This window comes from Nomia melanderi, chromosome 8, assembly GCF_051020985.1.
Source record: "Nomia melanderi isolate GNS246 chromosome 8, iyNomMela1, whole genome shotgun sequence".
NCBI lineage: Eukaryota > Metazoa > Arthropoda > Insecta > Hymenoptera > Halictidae > Nomia > Nomia melanderi.
Genome location: NC_135006.1, coordinates 16,509,667 through 16,530,866, shown reverse-complemented (window position 1 = coordinate 16,530,866; position 21,200 = coordinate 16,509,667). Strand labels below are relative to the sequence as shown.

The window sequence follows — 21,200 nt, the reverse complement described above, 5'->3', positions numbered from 1 at the left end:
GCGCGGGCACGCTCGATACGCGTTTGCTTTCGTCTGAAGTGCTTCGCTCGTATTTATCCGATGCGGGATAGCGTGTACGAAACGTGGAAAAGGAAAAACCGAATGAAATTCGTTTCGCTCGGATCAATTATGCGTCGCGCGACGAAATCCCGCGCGCGCGCGCGCGAGTCGGAAATATCTTGCTGGGCGTGTAAGGAACGTCATTAATTATCCAACGTTTAGTTAGATGAATACCGGGCCTCGGGTTTCAGCGGTCATCCGATCGCGAGGGCAATTAGCCGCTGCACTTTTCAACGGATTAAACTACATCATCGAGATCGTTTGTCTAGCGGGATTTTGAAGCCACGGAAGGGAAGCGAGCGTTCCGAGTCCGGTAGCTTCGAAATCCGACAAAGCTATCATTTATGATGCCCTTAGCACCCGGTAACGGCGCACCGTCGTTGATTACGATGCTAAAATGACGCGTGCGACTTCGTCCGCGCACCGGATCGAATCCGTTGGGTTCCGCGCGGATGTCGATAGACGTCGCGCAGTTCAGTCCGTTCCAAGTTTACTCGATCGCCTCGAACGGCGATCTAATTAACGCCGATGAAAAGCGACAGGTGCACTTACTGTGAAGCTCGATGACAACGGCAGTGGTGAGTGGCAGGGCTAAATGAGTATTGTTCGCCTTGCAGAACAATTTCGCGTGGTAATGACTCCTCGTGAGGCCCTTCAGCGTCACGTTGCTGATGGTCACGACGTTGCTCTCGCCGCCTGGCCCCAGGGTTTCCCGAACCTCCGACGGCGCGTCCATTACATGCGACTCCAGGAACCACGTGACGCGGGGCCTGGGTTTACCTAGATGGAAACAGAGAGATTAACGATCTCGAGACGTTCGAACGGCGCCTTCGATGCGATTCGAAGTTCGGCAACGTCGGTCGATACCGATTCTACGAGATTAACGTTCTACCTTGACCCTTCGTAGTTCACAGTTGATCCGACGGATACGTGAACAATCGAGTTCTCGATATCTTTAAACAGAAGGATTCTGCTACCGGTGTCGAAGTAGCTGTTACTCCGGAGAATTCGAAATTTCATTCGCGACTTCGATGTATGTCGGTCGAATCGTTTACTTCGCCGGGTCGCTGCCGAAGCTCGCGCAATGTAAACATAACGCCGCAACATGGCCGTCACGGAGCCGAAGCGCCGTCGTCTCCCGCGAAGCGCGTCTATCCGACGGAACGCTCCTTGTCGCTTATTCGTGGGAAGCGGGTTGATTGCCGGCTAGGACAATCCGAGTAGTCGGACCAATTCGAACAGACGACGCATCGGGGCTGCGTCCGTGTCTACGGATGTGTATCAGAGGCTGCCGGCTAGTCGTCAATCACGACGCTCGACGGGTCTTACCCGGCTGCAACAATAGCGATCGCAATGGAAACCGCTTGGCGTCCGCTCGTCAATTTATTGGTCCCGATGTACCGCCGGCACCGACACCTAATTTCCCAGGTTAATTATTCCCGTAAACTTGCCGGTCAGGAATCGGCGCACGTCGACGGTCCATAACTGCGCGAAGAAACTGGAGCGATAACGCGGGTGTGTTCTTCCATCGGTATTCGACGTATCCCGCAGAGATGCACGGGTGATTCACGGTTTCCCGACATAATCTCGCATGCTTAACGCTACAACTACTCAGCTTTTAATAATAATAATTACAACAATAATTACATAACAATTGTTATAAAGGTTGTGGAACGGGGGAAACTATTTCCAGAATCAATTCAGACATCCGATACTTCGAAAACATTAATAATCGCGAAATAAGAAAACGAGAGCCAGTCGTTTCGAGAGACACGGCGTCCCTAGTGTTAATTTAAGAGCACTCTTTTCGACCGAAGTTCAATGGGAATCCAATTTCCCAGCGAAACCCGATCGGCGCGAGCTTCGAATTTATTCAGATACGCGGAAACGCTCGTGGAAGATCCGATTTAATCGTTCCCCCGGTTGACTCGTTGACTCGAGGCGCGCGGCGAGAACGGTGCAACGCACAGCAACAATGGCCTAATCGTAAATGCCTTTTCCCGTTATTCCACAATTAATTTATTCGCGAATGTGGACGCGAAGAACTTGTATGCGGGAACCATGCGCGACTCGCTGATATAATTGTACGCTCGCGAGGATCGAGTTTCTCGCGCGTACCCGAGAACTCGTTTATTCGAAAAGCGAATTATGCAACGGGGGAGACTAGAAACGACGAGTGGAAGCCTGCCGCTGCGAACCAACAAAGACGAGGCATTCTTCGAATGGAAAGAGACCGAGAGAGAGAGAGAGAGAGAGAGAGATAGAGTGAGGGGGGGAAGCCGGGGTAGAAAGGAGAATCGAGGGTGAATGTCACACGCTCTCGACTTTCCGGTTTGCGTCGCGGGGAATTATTTCATTGCCTCTGTGAGAGGCGGAAGTAGAAAAGGTGGAAGTAAGGGAGCCAGGGATTGCCGGGGGAGAGAGAACGAAGATCTTTATTGCTCTCCGGGCTTCCACCTGGTATCACGGATGGCCCAGGTATATATCACGGGGCTCGCGGGTTGGATACGACTCGGTCGTAATAATGTTACACGACGCTGAAGGAGGCACAATAAGAAACGAATTTTAGTGGCTTTCCGCGGTGTCCGCCGCATCTCTACTAGTCGAGATGATTCTATTCCGCGCTGACCCCGCGTTACAACCGGGCAGGCCGCGTCTTTCTCATTCTAATTCGTAAAATCGGATCGACCAGTCGTCGGTGAAGGTACAACCCCTCCGCGACACGGTTAATTGGTTCCGCGTTGTTCGAAACTGTTCTACGAGAGAAATTCTGCTGCTCGCAAGTCTCGTTCCCTGTCGCAAACGTCTTCGCCTTAACGAATGATCGCGGCGATGATCGAGTTACCGCGTTTACACGAGAGTCGCCGCAATTTTTAACCGCAATATCCGAGACCCGGTGTACCTACCTCGAGTACTCTTATTCAAAGGTTGTTCATGCTCGCGGTAGATGTTTCGCAATTAACGCGTCGACGCCGGCGCGCGTCACTGAAAAAGTTGCTGTGAAGTTGAAAATTAATTAGCTGGGAATTACTGGCGATTCGAATAATTCCCCAAGTTCCTCGATGGGCGAAAAGCAATTTACAGCGGCAACGTGTTATTCGGCGCTCTCGCTATCATCGTTCGATGACTGGTTATACAAATAGGGTGCGATTTTTCCGGGGAACCGTGGGCATTTCCATTTTCAGCGTGTATCGCTTACGAGACGGCGCTCGATTTATTTCACCGTGGCCCAACAACGAAGCGCACGCGAACAATGCAAGAGCAATGCAGCACGGCTCGCTCGCTGGCGCGCCCGCGCGCGGCTCCCGTGTACAACACACGCACGGCTAGCGAGTCGCGTTAAAACAAACATTTTACCATGGCTCGCTGCAAAATTGCATTCGCGGTGACAGTCGAACAATGCCGCGGCAATGCGGCCGGCGGGAAAGGTGACACGTGGAAAAGACTGAAGACGGTATATTGTGTGGCAACAAAACCCGATTACAATAGCCGACCCCTCACTCGGACGCGTTAAGCTTCTCGATTGCGCGTCGGTGACCACGGCCCGGCCGGTTCCTCGAGAATTCTGGCGGGCCGCTCGCTTAACGAGAGCTTTACTCATCCTCGTCGATCAGCCTCGCAGCGCTCCACGCTAATACGCCCGTGTCGGGCTTTATTCGATCGAAAGAATTTCAAATCCCGAAAATTCATTTCGCCCTGGGAAGCGACAAATTGCTCCTCCGTAGAACCGGCTGCCGGCGAGCGTGTGCTCTGTAATCTTTCCAAGAGCAGCCCGGAGAAAAGGGAATTCGCGTAACAGAGAGGAAACTCGCAGAAATTTCTTGTCGGATCGAAAAAAGTTCGGGCAGAAGCCGAGTTTCCCGTTAATTTCCTTGATTCCATTATTCAAAGTAATATCGGACGTTTAATGAAAGTTAAGCATTTCGGAAGTTTCCCTCATCCTCGTGGGAATTTTTTCGGATTTCCTTGCGAGGAAGGACGTCCACGTCGACGTCGACGCCGTAAGTCTTTCCCCGCGCTCGTCGCAATTAACGGCTTATGGAAGCACGCGTCCGAGTCCCGTCCCGCGTTCAAGTAGAGAAAACTTTTTAAATTGTTTCGTCCGGGATGACAATTACCTCGCGCTCTTCTTCACGGTTTAACAGTCATCGTCGAGTCCTCCTTCTTCTACGTGACACGCGTCGCGTAGGCCGCTTACCCTGATCATCGGCTTAGGTCGAGATTCGTGTCGCGAGAGTGTCAGTCTTTAAGGCTCGAACGATCGAACACCGTTGAAGAAACGAGCAATGTTTCCTCGAACAAATTTCATTAACCGTCACCCCGGCCGTTCGCAGTTAGCCGCCGTTATCGATTCGCCGCGGATGTTGCGAGTATTCTAGATAAATTCCGTGTTATTGGATTAGCAGCGTTCATGCCCGGTTATGATTTCACTCGATACGTGTGCCCCGTTGACCGCTAGTGTGAATCTGGCTGAAAACTGGCGCCGCTCCAGAAGATCCATCGCGCGATCCGATACGACGCGAAGCGATGCGAAACGATGCCAGGAGACGCGGACATCCAGCGTCGTGAGAAATCTCGGAAAAACTAGGCTGGACTCTTCTGGCCTCTCTTCTCCGCCTTCCGCCCTCTCCATTCAGCAGTCATCTTCATCCCAGCCCCCTCCTCAGCGTCAAGTTCGTCTACTTCGCTTCGCGCTCGGTTCGAGTACGCGAACGCCGTCTCTAAATGGAATTGGCCTCGCGCCAGTGAATACTCGCGGTTCAAGGAAATAGGATTTCTCGTTCGGTACGCAAGATTCGGAAGACGTTTGCGCCTCTGCAATCTCTTTTCAAGCGATTTACGCGCGATCGCTCGCGCGTAGGGATTTTCTCTGTTGCCAGACGTCGCGGCAGATATTACCGCGCGAACCGGGACCTCGGAATCATTTATCGTAACGCGACGATACCGCGATATTATCCTCCAGAAATAGCTCTCTCTCTCTCTCTCTCTCTCTCTCTCGCGAAATTTCAGTTTTCGATTAGCGAAAACGAAGCACGCGTTGGTTACATTCACCTCGTCGCTCTACGCTTTGAGAACGAGCGTCGTCGTTTCAGCGATAGTAAACTGTGCTAGCTGAAGTCGCGAGTCGCAAGGAACTAGTCGAGTTGTTCGAATAACGAAAAATGATTATTCTATGGGAAACCTTTTAACCCTTCGCGGACGAAGATTCTTTGAAATATACGAAACCTTTAGCAGATAAAGGTAAATTATTTTCGCTTAAATAATGAAAAGAAAAGAAATTATACACTCATCTCTTGCTGTTTAGTAATTGAATCGTTTTTCTGCGAGTTACACTTCCAAATATGGAAATTTGATTTCGCCGAAATGACACTCGTCCGCAAAGAGTTAATACTCCAAAGAATAGCTGTAATTGCTACATGCTTCCGTTGCTGCTATCCTCGTTGTATGTTACCAGGCAACTTGTCTACCTCGGCAAGATAGTCCAACTCCGTCGCCGTACATTCGTGATCGAGTGTGACGGATGGCCAGTTACAGCGTCCTCGGATCTTTTAAAAGCGCCACACGTCCGCTCATAATAATACGTCCAGCTGATCGGCCGACAGCAATTTTTAAGGATGATCCATTATTCTCGCGATCGGGTTCGGCGACGGAGCGGGATGCGAGAGACTCCCGAGCCATCTTCACACCGATTAATACAAGCGCGGCGCGGTGCTACATCAAGCCGCGATAGATTACTTTTCGCAAGAAGAATGGCGAGCTGGGTTTACGAGATTTACGTGCACCGCCGGGGAAGCTGAAGGAATGGCTGAACCGGTGCTCCGCAACGCGTCGGAGATCGATGACACTTAATCTCATAAATACACCGGCCGGTTGACACTCACCTCCGTGAACCTCGCAGACGAGGAACAGGTCGGCCCCTTCGGGATAGGCCTCGAACAGTTTGCTCATGTCCCTCCTCTTGGCGTCGTAGATTATCGGCTTCGACGGCGGCACTGCGAACAGAAAGCAGAGGGAACGTGAGAGCCGCGATACGCTCCGGACTTAGCGTCGAGTGGCTACGATCGAGACGGAGTTCGGCTGGATCGCAACCACCGGCGAACGGAATACCGCGAAGGCGACGCAGAGAAAATAGCTTCCACTAGACGCGAACGCTTCCGCCCTCCTCACCGCCGGCGCTCTTTCATCAACCGGATTGGTTCGCGATACGGCTGCGGCAACCGCAAACAGGCCGAGTTTCATCCCGTCGCGTGCTTCACCGGATGCCGGATGGAAATTGCCTCCGGCCATTGTCGCGACAACGTCGACTGGAAACATACACCTGTTCCGATTTCGCGCCAGCCCGCGCTCGCGACTCCACGACCCCGCCGGCAAAAAAGGAACGCACCAATGTTCGTCGGGGTCTCGGGACGCGGAGCCACTTTCCATATTTCGTGCGTCGCGACGCTAATTTTCATTCAACGATCGAGTTTTCCGCGTTGTTTCCGCCGCGCGCTCGTCGCGACAACCTTCTTCCGGTCCGCCCACTGCGCGTCGGCTCCGTTTTTTCCCGGCCCCTCTCCGACCCGAGAGAGAATGGAAGTTCCCGATCGCGTTCGTTCGAACGGCGGACGTAAAATCGCAAAGCGACCCTTCGCCGGGATCGATTCGTGAAAGCGGGGTATGCACGGGTCTCTCGTTCCGCGTCCTTTCTCCGGAGAACGATTCGCCGCCTCGGCGCCGACCCGTGGCAACGAAAGGAGCGGAACGACGAGCCGGTGCCTGCGAAAGACTCGTCGATCCCCGGAGTCCGTACAACGGACGGACGTCGTAATCTTGGCCGAGATTACAGCCGGGCCGCCCCGCGACGGCGGTTTAGCGCCGCTAATGCCAGCATTCACGACCTTTTATAGCGGGTTTATCCGCCGCCTCGAGACACCGGCGCCCCCCCGCCCCCGCCCACCTCTTTCCGCGCCGGATCCGATGTTCCCCGTTCTCGCTATTGTTCTTCCATGACAATCGAGCCGTTCCCTTACGAAGACGACGTTCTCTTTCCATTGTTCCCGGTCGAACGTTCAATTTTCAGCGAGAATATCCGGTCCACGGACGCGCTCTTTAGCTGTTCCACCGTCAGTCCCGATTCCGCGTAAACGACTCTCCACCTTCGACTCCATTCCTGCCGACCATTCGCTGCCTTCCGAATTTCTTGTTCTTCGATATCGACGAGCTACCGCGCTGTCTCCTCGACGTTATTCTCTGATTGGAGCTTCGGAACGTCTTCGAGCGTTCTCGGGTTCACTGCCACGAGAATCTCGGGCGGAGAGTATTGGAGATTAATATTAACTATCAAACGCCCCTTTTTTTGCTTCGGATTATCAATTTGTGTTATCGAACGTTCTCGTTCGATATCGATCGGCGCGTTTCAATCGTTCCACGACAATTCGATTGGGTCCGCCATCGGTGACCACTGCGACGGTGAACGCGTCGAACCCGGTTCCTCGAGTTCCGTGCCACTCGAGATCAAAGATAAAAGAGCAAAGGAAACGACGAGCCGAGGAAGTGAAATAAGCGAAACTCAGTCATAGCCCACGGCCGCCGTCAAAGCTGATTCAGGGGACATCTTAAGAATTTCTAACCGCGTCGACCCGAACATTGTCGGTGTTTCTTCGTTGCTAGCGCGAGGCGAGGTACTCCGACCCTCTGGCGACTCTCGATCGTAAAGTTTCCTACGCCTAGACGGTCGCTTTACGTTCGACGAAGCACCGCGGCTCCGAGACAGTCTCGAGAATCTAGGAATCGCCTCGGATAAATCGATGTTTGCATACAGCTGGGATCAACTATTCTTTCACGAGCTCCAATACTGCGGCAATCTCGGCGAAATCTGCGAAAATATTTTGAAACCGTGCCTCGACCACGGATAACCCACTCGAGACCGAAGTGCGCTCTTCGGAATTCCCGACATGTTCGATCGTTCCTCGCGGAACACGGAGACCTCCGTCAGTTCCGGGTTAACGGGTTGACCGTCGCGATGGTCAGCGGTGCTCAGCTTCTCCGATTCTCTTGCGAACAATCGCGGTAGGAATCAGATATCGGGTCAAAATCTTTACCGCGTCATTCGTAATTATCTCCAACACCATTTATCCTCGCTACGGGAGAATAGCTTTTTTTATAATTCCAAGTTACGCTCGCGAATAGACCGCCTGTGCGTTTAGTCTATAACATACTTTATATTTTATCGCGCGGGACCGTATCTCCGCGCTGAAAATGCCCGTGGCAGTCGCCTAGTTAACGCGACAGCGTATAGACCGGAGGCTGCGGCGTCTTCGGCTCCGGTGACCAAGAAGTTTCCGGTCCGCGCGACTGGAAGGCAAACGTTCCGACAGCGGCGCGGTCGCACGGCGACGCGTAAACCGCTTGGCCGCGGGCACAATAGCCGCCCCGCAGATCCGGTGAACCGAGAAAATATATTGCTAATAGGGTTTGCAACACGGCCCGTTAGCCGGGAGTAATGCTGCGCCACGGCGGCGGCGGCGGCGGCGGTGGAGGCGCACGTTAAGCTCGTTTAACGAACTCCACTTTCCCACTTCCACTTTCGTCCGCCGGCTCGGCTCGCCCCCCGACGTCGCTGCTCGGACTTTCCAGGAGGCCGATCAGATTTATCGACTTCCAGACTGTATCACGCACTCGTTATTGGACTCCCCCGTTACTCGTTCAGATTTAGTTCCCTCTCGAACCCATTCGTTTCAGCCTTTTTCTTTTAACGGACTTCCCATTGTCCATTACGGATGCGTTTAAACGTAAAGATAAAGCCGAAGCGGAATCAACCAGGTGTGCGGGCTGCTGCAGCACTTTCTACACGCGCCGAAGGACTGCGAAAATCTACTCGCCTCTCGTACCGCTTAGTACGCGAATCGTTCGCAGGCGAAGCGATCGATGCCTTTCGAATTTTCATCTCGCTCGATCGTTTCGGAACAGCCCGTACGTAAGAACGGTAACTCTTCATCGTACGAATATTAACGAGTTCGTGTATCCAGCAAATCCGAAACGAACCGCCGTTTCTCGATTTATTCCCCTTATCGTCGTATACTTTCAGCTTCGCTTCACAGCCATCTTTCAGTATCGCAGCCGAAGTTGGCTCGCAACGTTCGTTGCATACTCGACGGAAACACTGTGTTCCGCATCCACGACTGGACAGTAGTCGGACTATATAAGAGGGAATACGCGAATGGGAATTTCACGGTGGAGTTTCAGTCCCGTCACGTTCGACGGGAGTTCCCCGAGTTCTTCGAGCTGCTAACGTATCGCGCTGCTCCTTATTTCGTCGGCTGCCGTCGCAGCCCCCGCCCCCGTGCCATGGCTCTTTACGTGCGAGAGCCTGACGCGGTGAACGACGGCTCTTCCAGCGACGCTGGCGGGCGCCAACGCCGCGTCGACGACCCGTTATGCACGATCCGTCTTGCATTTGTTTACTCGTGCGTGTTTGCCCGTTTCTCAGCTACCGAATAACCGGCAGTATACAGTTTCTACACGTTTTCCGAGCGGCGGCTGTGTTACCGGCCACGGTATGCAGGTGCACGGTACATAGACACCGTCGAGCAGCTATCTCTACCTCGCCACGATCCGGATGCACCATTTGCGGGATATTCTCCGACGCTATCGGACCAAGACGTGCTCGACCGCGCACCGTCCTCCTTTCCCGTTCATGGACTCCGACCGTCTATAGATTCAAGCCTGTCGTCTGTTGCTCCCGCAAAGCCGCATTTGTCCGACAACCCGGTGACGATTACCGTGATTCCGATTTTCCTCGTCCTACTTCCATTCACGTTCCGTCGAAAGCTAAACACCGGGCGTTACATCGCCGTCCGGAGATCGTGGGGTTAGCCGGACTCGAGCTGACTCTCCGTTCCCTGGAATCCGTCTTTTCGAAGCCGAGGCTTTAGAACTATGGAAGCGCGCTGTGAAAAATCAGCCTTACTCAAATTTCAACCCTTTGCGCTCGGATGTTTCTTACTAGAAATGTTTACCGTTCCTTTGCGAGGCGAAGACGATATTCTTCGTAATTCGAAGAGAAATCACCGGTACGTTGAGGAACGAGGCTGTTTTATTCGAATGTTACACGTATCGAGGCGTTATACAAAGTGTAGGAGAAAGAGAATTTTATTAGAAACAGTATGATTATTTCTTGACAACTCAGAATAAAACACTAACTAAATCAAACGACGCACACACTATTTATATACTCGGATTCTAGAACATTCTTTCATCGCCATGCATTAACTTCACATGTATTTGGAATATTCTAGATTCATAAAAAAATGAACGTTATTAACATACAGAGAAAATCAATATAATCTAAATATTCCAATGCTTTGAACAGTCATTCAAAACGCATGAATGCTCACACACACAGTCGCGTCATTCATCTATTGCACGTGCATTCATCATTCAAATACATCCATTCCCACAAAAGTTTAACATTAAATATCACATTCTATAGTTTTACCGGGTCAAATCGAGTGGTGGCTGATAGTCTCTCGAGTGCAAAGGGTTAAATGTAGATAGTAACGTGTCACATGTTACCGGATAGTATATTACAATACAAGATTCGTAGGGAACGATCGATACTCGTTCTTATTCGTCTCTGTCGCGAACGAATAAATGATACGCTTGAGGTGCTCGTCGCACGGAACGTGTCAAGGTATCGATTGTTTTTCAGGCGAAACGCGTGCCAGCCGCCTACATTAATCTGGCCATCCCGAGAATCCCGAACTCCGACACGGCCCGACGATGTTCGACGTTGCTCGCGAGGTAAGAAAATATTCGGGCGATTCGCGTTTGTCGAATTCCCGGGGCGCGGACGGTCGCATTCGGATCTGATCGCGTCAGATCCAGCGCGGCCAGGCGGACGGACGGACGTCCGTGTGAGCGTGTGCACCGCGGCACGTTGAGTTACAGCAGTCCGCTGTTGCACGACAGCAACCATCCCCCGGGCGCGTCGGTGACTGGCTGCGTGACTTGGGTATCGGGCCGAGACCACGTAACGATTACCGTTAAAAATTTACGAAAATTCCTGCGCCGCGTCCGGGGCGATGTTATTTTTACGCGAGCGTGCCGCAGCGATGGCGGCCGCCGTTCCGGTGGAATATGCGCCGCACGTATTTCTTTGTGTATTCTCCGAAACACCTTCTCCCCCGGCGCAATTCTATTCCCCCGTGGATTTTTCATGACAATAACGGCCGGGTCGCCGCGACTCCCCAACCGCCGTTCCCAATTGAACCACCCCCGGCCGTTGGATAGAGCAATTAAGCACGGTTACTGATTCTAATCGCGCTAATTTGCCGAGCGGCAATCCCGCGAGCACCGAAAAATACCGTCCTACCGGTACGCCGTCCCGATCCGCGCTCGCCGAGCCGGAAATCTGTTTATTTCCGGAAACGGCCGCCGCCGCCGCTCGACTCGCTCGACTCGCTCGATCTTCCAGCCGTGCACCGATAAATTCTTGGCAATCCGCGCATCCGCTCGCCCGTATATCTTGGCTTTTTATTCCCCGCCCGGGGATGTATGAAGCGACAATTAAAGTACGCGTTTTAATTAAAGAACTCCGTCGAGCTTATCTACAGCCTCGTCGGGATTCCGGCGAGCGATTCAACGCACGAACACAGGCCGAATGAGAAAAAGGGGGCGAACGGGAAGGGCTCGGGTCGCGGTGTTACAATTTCCATACGCCACCGACAAATTGCACCGAGTTTTCTCGTCGAATCTGACTCTTAAATCGCCCGCCGCCGCTTCGCCAAGGTTAGCCGCGACGAGTCGAGACCCAGCCCGGTCCGTTTCGTTGGCAATTCGTTGCGACTCGATAGTTTGGATTCTTGAATCGCGCTGTCGTAGTGCGCGCGATTAAATCTTACGAACGTGCTTCGTAGAGTGTCTCGTCGAGTCTTCGTTCACCTGTTTCGCGAATAATCTACGATCATTCGCTCGGACCGAAAGGAACGAGTTTCCGGCGGTTTCCGTGGGAAAACGAGTAAGTTGCGCGGCGCCGGCGAAGGGATCCCGGCTAATCCGCGAGTAGATTCACGCGGCGTCGGTTCGCGCTGGGAATCCCATGATTCGTTTCGTTCCCGCGGGACGGTGCTCAGAGTCGAAGTACGTCGCACTGTTTCGTCGCGGCGGACACCTTCATTTTCGAACAGCTTGTCACGAAACCGTCCGCCGACTCGGCGAACGATAAAACTTGCCGAACGAGGATTCCCGCATGCCCGTCGTTTCACCACACCGGAATAGAAACACCGTAGTGTTTTATGGTTTGCGCCTTCTACGGAAATTGGATGTTTTACGAACGCTGCCGACTCCGAGTAAACGTGACCGGGAAAGATGGACTCGCTCCGGCGTATCTGCTCGCCCTACGCTCTCCGGTCTTATTCACCCCGCCCCCTTCGCGTCCCACGAGTCCTACTCCGTCCTGTTCCGTTCCGTTCCTTTTACTTCCTCCTCGTCACTCGTCCTCCATTTTTCTTATCGCAGCGTCGAACGTTTGCGTTTGACAAGCAATCCTCATCCTTGCGAAGAGAACGCGAGGGGTTGCAGTGCAGCGTCGTTACTTTAAAGCAAGGAGACCCGGAAGCCCGGGATCGTTTACCTTTCCTTTCCGCTGGTAATGATTGTTCGCGTCCGTGTAACCGGAAATACGTGTATTTCCGGCGCGGTAATTTCCGGGACGGGAGGACGACGCGTTCGCGTCTCTGTCGTCTCCGACGTTTCCGTCCGAAAGTCGCGTCTATGGGTTGACGCTGCGGAAGGTATCATGCGCTGATGAGACGTTCGCTCGCCGATCGCGAGCAAAAAATCACAGAGGTAAGGCGAATCTTCTTCTCCCGAGTAAATACAGCAGCGGCGACGCTCGGGTTTCGATACAGTCACTCCGATACGCGACGTATCGGCGCTTGTACGATGTAATCCCGATGTAGCAAATAATTGTAGCGGATGTTGCCGAAGCAAGTATAACAGAGATCAAATCGAATGTCGCCTTCGACCGGACGTAGAACGTAGGATTATATTCTCGGAATCCCGTGGACCGGAGGCTGCTATTACGTTCCACGGAAGAGACGAAGTGGAGCGAGCGGACCATAGTCGGGCAACGTCTGATCGGCGCACGCTGGACGCAACCGCGCGAGAACGTCGACGTCGCAGAGGAAGAATGCGACCCTTTGTCGGCGAAAAAATCTATCCGTCCGCGACACTCGGCAGACTGAATCGCCAGAGGTCTGCGGATAATAGCCGCGTATTGCGCGCCGATGCAGCGACGAGATTTATGCGCGGAATATATCGCGAGCGACACGATAGCAGCCGGCATACCTAGTTGCGGCTCGTTGCCGCGCAGCTTTTTCAGCTTCGAACGATAACGCGGCAGACAGTGAAAGTAGACAGAGCCCGTCCCCTAAATTGTCCGTTTATATCACGGATTACCCGGAGATTTATTTCTGGGCGTCGACTAACGCGAGCGTACACCAGTTCCGCGGTTATCCTCTCGATCGGCGGCCGGCGACGACCGCCTTCCCGCGGAAATATGGCGGCGGCAGGAGTTTACAAGGTAGTAAAAGCCACACTCGAACGCGACTATAGACGATGTATCGCGACGTCGATCGCGATACCGGGATTTATCGAGCGTACGGCGATCCGTGGTTCCGTCGTTCGGCCGAGCAATTCAATTTTTCGGTTTCCCCGGCGCCGGTATTGTTTCCGAGTGGCCGTGTCGCGCGTACGGCTCTGATTCTTATCCCGGGAAATTCCGCTTCGCGTCGTAACATCGTTTCACCGGGAACACACCGGCGGCGCGTATCGGCGCTCTAAGTCTCTAAGGTTTTCGAGAGCGGATTACCAGCGAACAAGTGCTGCCGGCCTCTTATCTAGCGCTCCGCAACGGAGACGTGCGGGTGCAGAGTTCCGGACGGATCGGATTAGATAATTTTCGGGTCAGTTCGAGTCAGACCGCAGAACGTAAAACTCGAAAATTTCGCGTTCTTCGCCGAAACACGAAAGTTCCGGGAATCTCGGGAACGTCGAGAGTTATCTCGAACAATTTTCCCAACTTGATCCGTGTTCATAGCCGGGTACTCGAATTATTCGGGTCCTCCGCTAAGCGAACAAGGAAGACATCGACACAGTGGAATATCGGCCGTAAACGGTGACAGACAGAAGACATTCGGCGGCGGAGGCGAATTTATGTACGATGGGAATTTTCAAATGGATCCTGCGTTCTCGGAAGCTCAGGAAAATAGCACCGGCGAACGATCCTCGCTATCTATAATACGAGCTTTCGATGGCAGCGATGGTATCGGGCGAGTATCGAGCGAGCGGTTCTCGATTGAATCCGCGCGGCTCGCGGTCGAAGCCGCACCAAGACGTGGAACCGATCCACGCCGGAGAATCGCGCGGCGCGCCGTTCGCCGCGATAAATCTCGATATCGTTCTCGATACCGTTCACCCTCAACCGGCACCGCACGGTGATAAATTTTATCACCCTCCGGATCGTCTGCCCCTTTTTATATCTATATACACGCACGACTGAACGTCCGTTACGTCACTTGCATCTCGAAAACGTTTTACGCCGGTCTCATACTAATCGAATATTTCCCGACTCGCCTCTCGAAGCCCGTCGGGAATAACCAACGTTGTCCCGTCGTTCCGGCGCGGGGAACGTACAACGAACGGATACCGTACGAGTGTGTGTAACGGACTCGGTTATCCGATGTAACGTGGACCGTCTCTGTTCCGATAATTGAAAACTCGGGCAATAAATTGCTCGTTAACGCGTGAAAAATGAGCCGAACGAATTTCTTACTTCGGAGAATACTCGGGGCGAGGGACAACGTGATTCGAACTTTAACGCGTTCCGTGCCACGTGTACCACATGCGGTTCACGACAATGTTTGTAAGAAAATATTTTTAATGGATATACACGGTCGGCGGTATACGTTAGAAAGCAGTGAAGCCGTAAAGAAACAATATCAAAATATATAAAAACTTGAGTATAACTTATTATTTTATTGAAAAACTCGATACAGTTCATAAGCAAAATATAACCGAAGTTTCCGTGGCACGGGACGTGTTAAATAAGAAACGGGGCATCGAATGATCCGCTTCCGCTTTGGCACTTCAATTCGGCGGTCAAGAATCGAACGACCGAAAGTTAACATTACCACGATTCAGTTGTAACGGTACAACATCCTCGTCATTACCGAATCCCTCTAAATCCTTGTACCGTTTCGATAGCAGCCAGCCCGCCGCCGGTATCTTCGAACCGGCTTCGATAACACGAGCACGATTAAACGGGAATCCGATAGCCGAGGCTCTCCACTTGGCACCAAACGAATTTCGCGGTTTCCGATTTTTCCAATTAAAAGCCGGAAGATTCGTCGAGGTCCGTTAACCGTCACCGCCTCCTCCGATACGCAGCCTTTGAAAGAACACGCGCGGCTCGGTGGACGGGGGATCGAATAGGAACGTCGAGGCCGATGAAGGATCGCGGAAAAGAGAAGAACGAGGAGGGAGGCAATGGGGCGGACGGGAAATATTTGCGTAATCCGGGGACAAACGAATGGCCCCGGTCTCGGCGTTGCATTTAATCCGATCGCTCGAACATCTCGGAGATATTCGTCCGACGGGTCGGAGCGAGCGTTCGAACCCGAAAGCGGTCCATAAAGAGCGTTGCACGGGGATCGGAGGATTTATCGCGTCTCGAATGAAACGCGACGCACGCGGCGTCTTCCTATCCCCTTTTACCACCCCACGCCCCACACCCCCGATATTCCGGGTCGCGATCGTTCGCGATTGAACGATCGACCGGCAGCCGGCGCAGGCTAAGGCGGCAGGAAGCGAGCCTCCGCCGGCCACGGGAAACGAATGGCGGTGTCGCGGAAGGGACGCGACTGTCGGGCCGAAATGGGACAGGAAACAATGTCAAGGGAGAGAGTCGAGGCCAGCTGAAAGTAAAAGACGAGAGACAGAAGGGAACGAGGCCGAGGTGAGTTACGAGGACGTCGGAATCGTTTACGAGCCCGTAAAATTCCCCATTATTCATCCGCCGCGTCGGCCGGCGGACGCGACCGCTCCCCGCGTCCTCCCGCGGACAAATTTCCGAGTTTCCATCCTGGAATCTGTTTGTCCGCGCGCCTGGGGGACGCGGGGAACAATGGTATTTACCGAAAACCGTGTTTTCGATCGGACCGTCCGGGGTATCCGATCGTCGTCGACGTTCCGCCTCGTTCCGAGTGCTCTTACGGAACGGCCGGGAAAACCGGCGCAGCCTTGGGTACCCGGGTATGGAAAATGCCAAGAATATATCCCGGGAAAGGGTCTCGCGAGGCGACAATACGTCGGCGAAATCGACTCAGCGAGTACGCTCTTTCAAAGGTGTCGATACGCCAACTTTTCCGGAGAACTTGCTAACCAAAAAGATTGACAAAGCGACGAATCTGGTGAAACTCCCACGGCGGAGGATAGCGTACAGTGTTCCGGAACCGTTGCAGATCGTATTCGGATCGCATGAAAATATCCTGAATAACCCCGGGGGAGAGGCGATCCTGCGACACGTTTCTGAAATCAGGTTTGCCCGGAGATACTCGAGCGATCCGGGGGATGTTTGTCTCGCGGCGCACTTCGAATAGCCCGCGTTAACGCGACGCGATCCTTTATTTTCGAGGAGACTTACGTCCGGGCCGACGTTCCAGAGGAGTGGGACGGAACCGTTGCCAGCGAATTCCACCGAAGAATCCGTTTCGCGAACGACCGAGTGGGAAATTGAAAGCGACGCGGAAACAACTGCGAAAGATAACCGCTTCATCTCGCGAGGGATAAAAGGGCCGGGATCTCGATGCGGAACGCGAAGCCGTAAAAAGGTGTAAGGACTTCTTACATGACGGACGCCGGCTCTCTACGGACTGAGAATGTGTAGTATCCTTTCGAATCGCTGGTAAACATTCTGCGGAGAATCCTCGCGAAGTCCATAGTCTCCGAGTACGAAGAAGGTGTCGCGTTTCTCACCTTTGGGTGATTAGCTTGTCAAATTTCTTTTGCTCCACTAATATGTAACGAATGCGCGAGCTCTTGCGCTTTGAGTCGTGTTATTGAATTAAACACGATGCACTCTGAACCTGCGTCGTTGCGGGTACAAAGGGAATGTCCGGCCATTGCGTCGCGTGTCACGCTCCCGGCGCACTGCCGTCGACGAACGCTCGTCGTAAAGTTGGACGCGGCGGAGACACGAGCAACGGAATAAAGTTATGACGGGAGGCAGAGCACGAGCGAAGGAGTGGCTCGACGGAAAAATACGAGGCTTGTCGTTATTATCGGTCACGATCCTCGAATCACCTACCGAACGACCCTTCATTTTCCCCGGATACTGGCATCGTTCCTTTCCTCGACGACGCTCGGAACGCTCTCTCGACGCCGCACAGTGCCGCCTGTGGACAACACCCGAAAATTCGGCTACTGGGCTAACGAAAAATTGAAGGTTGCCAACGCGTTGCTAAGTAGTCCCTGCTGTACAGAATGATTTTTATATAGAAAGTAACGGTTTCGTGCAAATAACTGCCGTTCCTCTTTCTGTAAAAAATCCGTCATAATTTTAGAAACTTCATAGTGTAAAAAAAATATAACCACCATATGCTTAGCTGTATACCTTACAACTTTCGTCCGAAGCATTTGGTTCTATCATTCGTATTTTTTGAGTTTCATCCAGAAAACGGACGTCCGACCGGACCGTACGCCATTCGTACGCCGATCCTGCGCGGATATCGCGGCAGGAAATCTCGGTCTCCGATCACGAGCCGCCGTCCTCGAACGACAAGGAATAGCTGGAACGGGACGCCGAGCAATTACCATCCGTGCGTGGATCGAGAGCTCGCATCAGATGACTGTTTCCCTTTTCTCATTCCGTTTACATTTCTCCTATACAACGGCGCAGCCTTTTGCGACGCGGTCTCCTTTGCCGCGCCGCGGACCGCCGCGGGCCGCCGTGCTCGATCCTTTCATCGCGACGTCGTACGTCCTTTTGTACCTCGGAAGAACCGCCGCGTTGTTCGCGGCCGCGCTTTCATCGTGCGTTTCCCGCTAATTGCTTTGGGTCTAAATCTTAATCTCGGTCGCGCCGATTGCCGCCTCAGGTTTCCTCGCGGCGCGAAGGGGAGGGGTGGCGCCGCGGTCCGAGTTTCCCGTTACTTAAAAGTCCCGCTGCCTCCGACGCGTCGGGATTTACTTAACAGTTCCCTCAACCCCGGGCTTTCATCTCTGCCACCCGGAATTTCCCGAAAGCTTCGCTTCCCTCGCGACGCTCGCGGCGTGATCCAGATTCGCGGACTTCGCCGAAGTTCATCGTGATTCGAAGATTCATGAAAAACGCGAGATCCGGGAACCGTCTAAGCCGAGATACGGAAACTTGGTCGCGATAATCCGCTACGAGTCCGTTGAAACTTAACGGAGTGCTACTTCGAAAGATGCACGCGTGGTCGCGGCGTTCGCTGACCGTCCCGGATCTTCCGAAACTCGTCAATTTCTGAAGCTACTCGAACTTCGTGCAGGAATGTGCTCGACGCGGAAGCGAACGGTGAACGGACGTTGGGTGATAAATTTCAGGTGAACCTTCCCACCGCAGCTTCGGTTTTCCGTGCAACAGCGGGAAGCTATTTTCCAGAAGAGAGAAAACCGGAGCGCCAGTTGAAATTTAAAACCAACGAGACGTGTAACGACAGGACGGAAACCGCTGTATCTATCGCCTCTGTGCGACGCGACAAAGTCAACACCAGACGCACGGGAAACGATTGTTCGGCGCCGTATCAATTACGGGATTCCGCGGTAGGACGGAGACCGTACCGAGAACTACTTCCGTTGAATAATACAAATAATCGGAGGACTCGCAGCGGCGGGCGCTGACCTGCTCGATTCGCGAGTAGCTTGATGGTTCTGGAAAGTACAATTGGGATTCAATTTCGACGCTGAGACGCGCGTTGATTACGCAATCTCCCTTTCGGGCGCAGGTCGAAGAGGAGACCGGAACGGAACGTCTTTGAGGGGAGCAGAATGCGAAACGTGGGACCGTTAGAGGAGAGAATGCCGAGGACCTGTGATCGGAACACGTTCAACAGCCACCAACGGACAGGATACGCCGAACCGGGAATATCGGAAACGTTGGGGAATCGTACGCGTGACTCGAATAACCGCTGTTCTCGGATACCCACCGATATCGGTGAACAGAGTCACAAAAGTAAAGATATTTCTCGCAGGGTGTAATCAACGTGTCTCACCGCCGACCCAAGACGCCGGCACGGCGGCCGATTTCCGGTTCGCGGGAGCAACTCGACTGCCAAAAACAGGTTACACGGTTCTCCCGATTTCCAAACGACACTCGGACGTACGAACACCGAACGAGCCGTCCCCATTTCGATCCTTTCTCGACCCCCCGTTTTTCCCAGGGAATTGAAAGTCGCCGGAAATCGAGAATTATAAATTATGCTCGAAGATATTCACGGGCGAACGGTCCCGGGGCTGGAAGAAGGATGACCGATAAGGGAGAAAAGCGATCTCCATGTCGACCCTGCCGCGTAAAAATAATATCCACCTCTCCGATGGAACGTGGCGAATGTTCTGTCGAAGATGATCGTCGAGGCGACAATCGGAGAACGCTGGAAGTAACGTGTACCACTTCTTTTCAACCGGCGCGTTGCATAAGATAAGGAATGGCGAACGCGAAGATGAACGGGCTCACCGGAGTGGAAAAGTATGGCAGCTGGACTTTCCGCGAGTCTTCCCATCGGTGCTCCTTTCGCCTGTCGCGTCCCGCTCCGGCCATGCGCTTCGCGAGCGTGAAGGCGGCTCGAGTGGCCATCTTGTCGCGAGACGCGAGGCTGAAATTCAGCCGTGATTCAGCGCTGCGTCGCGTTGCGTCGCGTTGCGTCGGCTCGGATCGATCGCAATTTTTTACGCATTATTCGAAAGTCTTCCCCCGTCGGCAAAGAATGCTTCCCCGTTCGGATTCTCTCCGCCGCGTCGCGGCTACGCCGAACAATGCCGATCCGGGGTCGTCGGTCGATCCAACCTTCGACGCTTGCACGAGTACGTATCGATACCCGACACAATTGATTCCTCCGCTTTATTCGTTACAACGGCTCCTTCCGTGTATTCAATTTAAGAACGCAGCAAACAAGATAAATATACGGGCGGAGGCAGGAGCGCGCACGTTCGTTTGCTTTCGCGTCGTCGTCGTCGTCGTCGTCGTACGAAGGGATCCGTTCCGGACCGTTCGAACGATCAATCCAGCCAGTCTCCCCGGGAAGCGGAACATTTTAAAATTCTTGCAGCCGTTCTTGCAGCTAATGAGCCACGTCGTGTTTTCGTAGCTATCCACGTTCAACTTTCGAAACAACGGGCGCGCTTCGGGAACGAATACAGGGAGAAGGATGGGAACGCCGGCGGCGGGGAACGCTCGATTTCATGAATTTTCAAGGAATCACGACACATACGTTACCCGTCTACGGCGGCGCTAATCCATGGGAATTCAATGCCCGCGATAAACGAGACACACGCGCTTCCGGCCGGGCGTGTGTAGGTTTAGGCGAGCAATATCTATTCGGCGCGCTTCGAAAGTTGTCCGTTCGATTCTCTCCCTGCGATCGGCGAAACTTTCTATCCGCCGCGGAGCCCGGCTCGATTGGCCTCGACCACTCGTCCAACTTTCCGCGGAGTTCGATTGGTCGCTACATTATTGAGGCTCGATTCATGATTTCTTTAGAGGACCGGGGAAACCGCATGTCCGCGGAAGTAATCTCCCTAGAGCGAAGTGGGCTCTCTCACCGGAAGGTTCCTTCTTTCTCGTTTCGCCTTGTTTCGTCGGAGGAAACTCCGTTCGTTGTGTCGGCTCGGCAAAGTGCGTCTCCATTACCTGCTCCGGAAACTGTGCCCCGAATAGGGGTAAGTTACGCCGGCGATACATTATTCGCCGCGCGATAAATTATTCTCGGGGCTGTCAGCCTCGAGGAAAAACCGGTGCGGCGCTGCGCCGCGCGGCATGCCGCGTGCGACGACGATGTTGTTAAACCGCGGTAAATTTCGTCCGAGAACGAATCCCTATTTTCGATTCGATCTCTCTATCTCTCTCTCTCTCTTTCTCT

General features: G+C 53.3%; 1 protein-coding gene across 5 annotated transcripts in view; it reads right to left on the bottom strand.

Moving 5' to 3' along the window:
* The window catches only part of LOC116433066 (nephrin), a 105,540-nt gene that overhangs the window by 47,770 nt on the left and 36,570 nt on the right, over window positions 1-21,200 (bottom strand). For all 5 annotated transcript variants that reach the window (XM_076369615.1, XM_076369614.1, XM_076369618.1 and 2 more), the window contains exons 5-6: window positions 5,943-6,053; window positions 613-840 (exon numbers count right to left, since the gene is read on the bottom strand). In XM_076369615.1, the coding sequence (XP_076225730.1) occupies window positions 613-840; window positions 5,943-6,053 (339 nt within the window). The remainder of the gene's footprint in view (window positions 1-612; window positions 841-5,942; window positions 6,054-21,200) is intronic.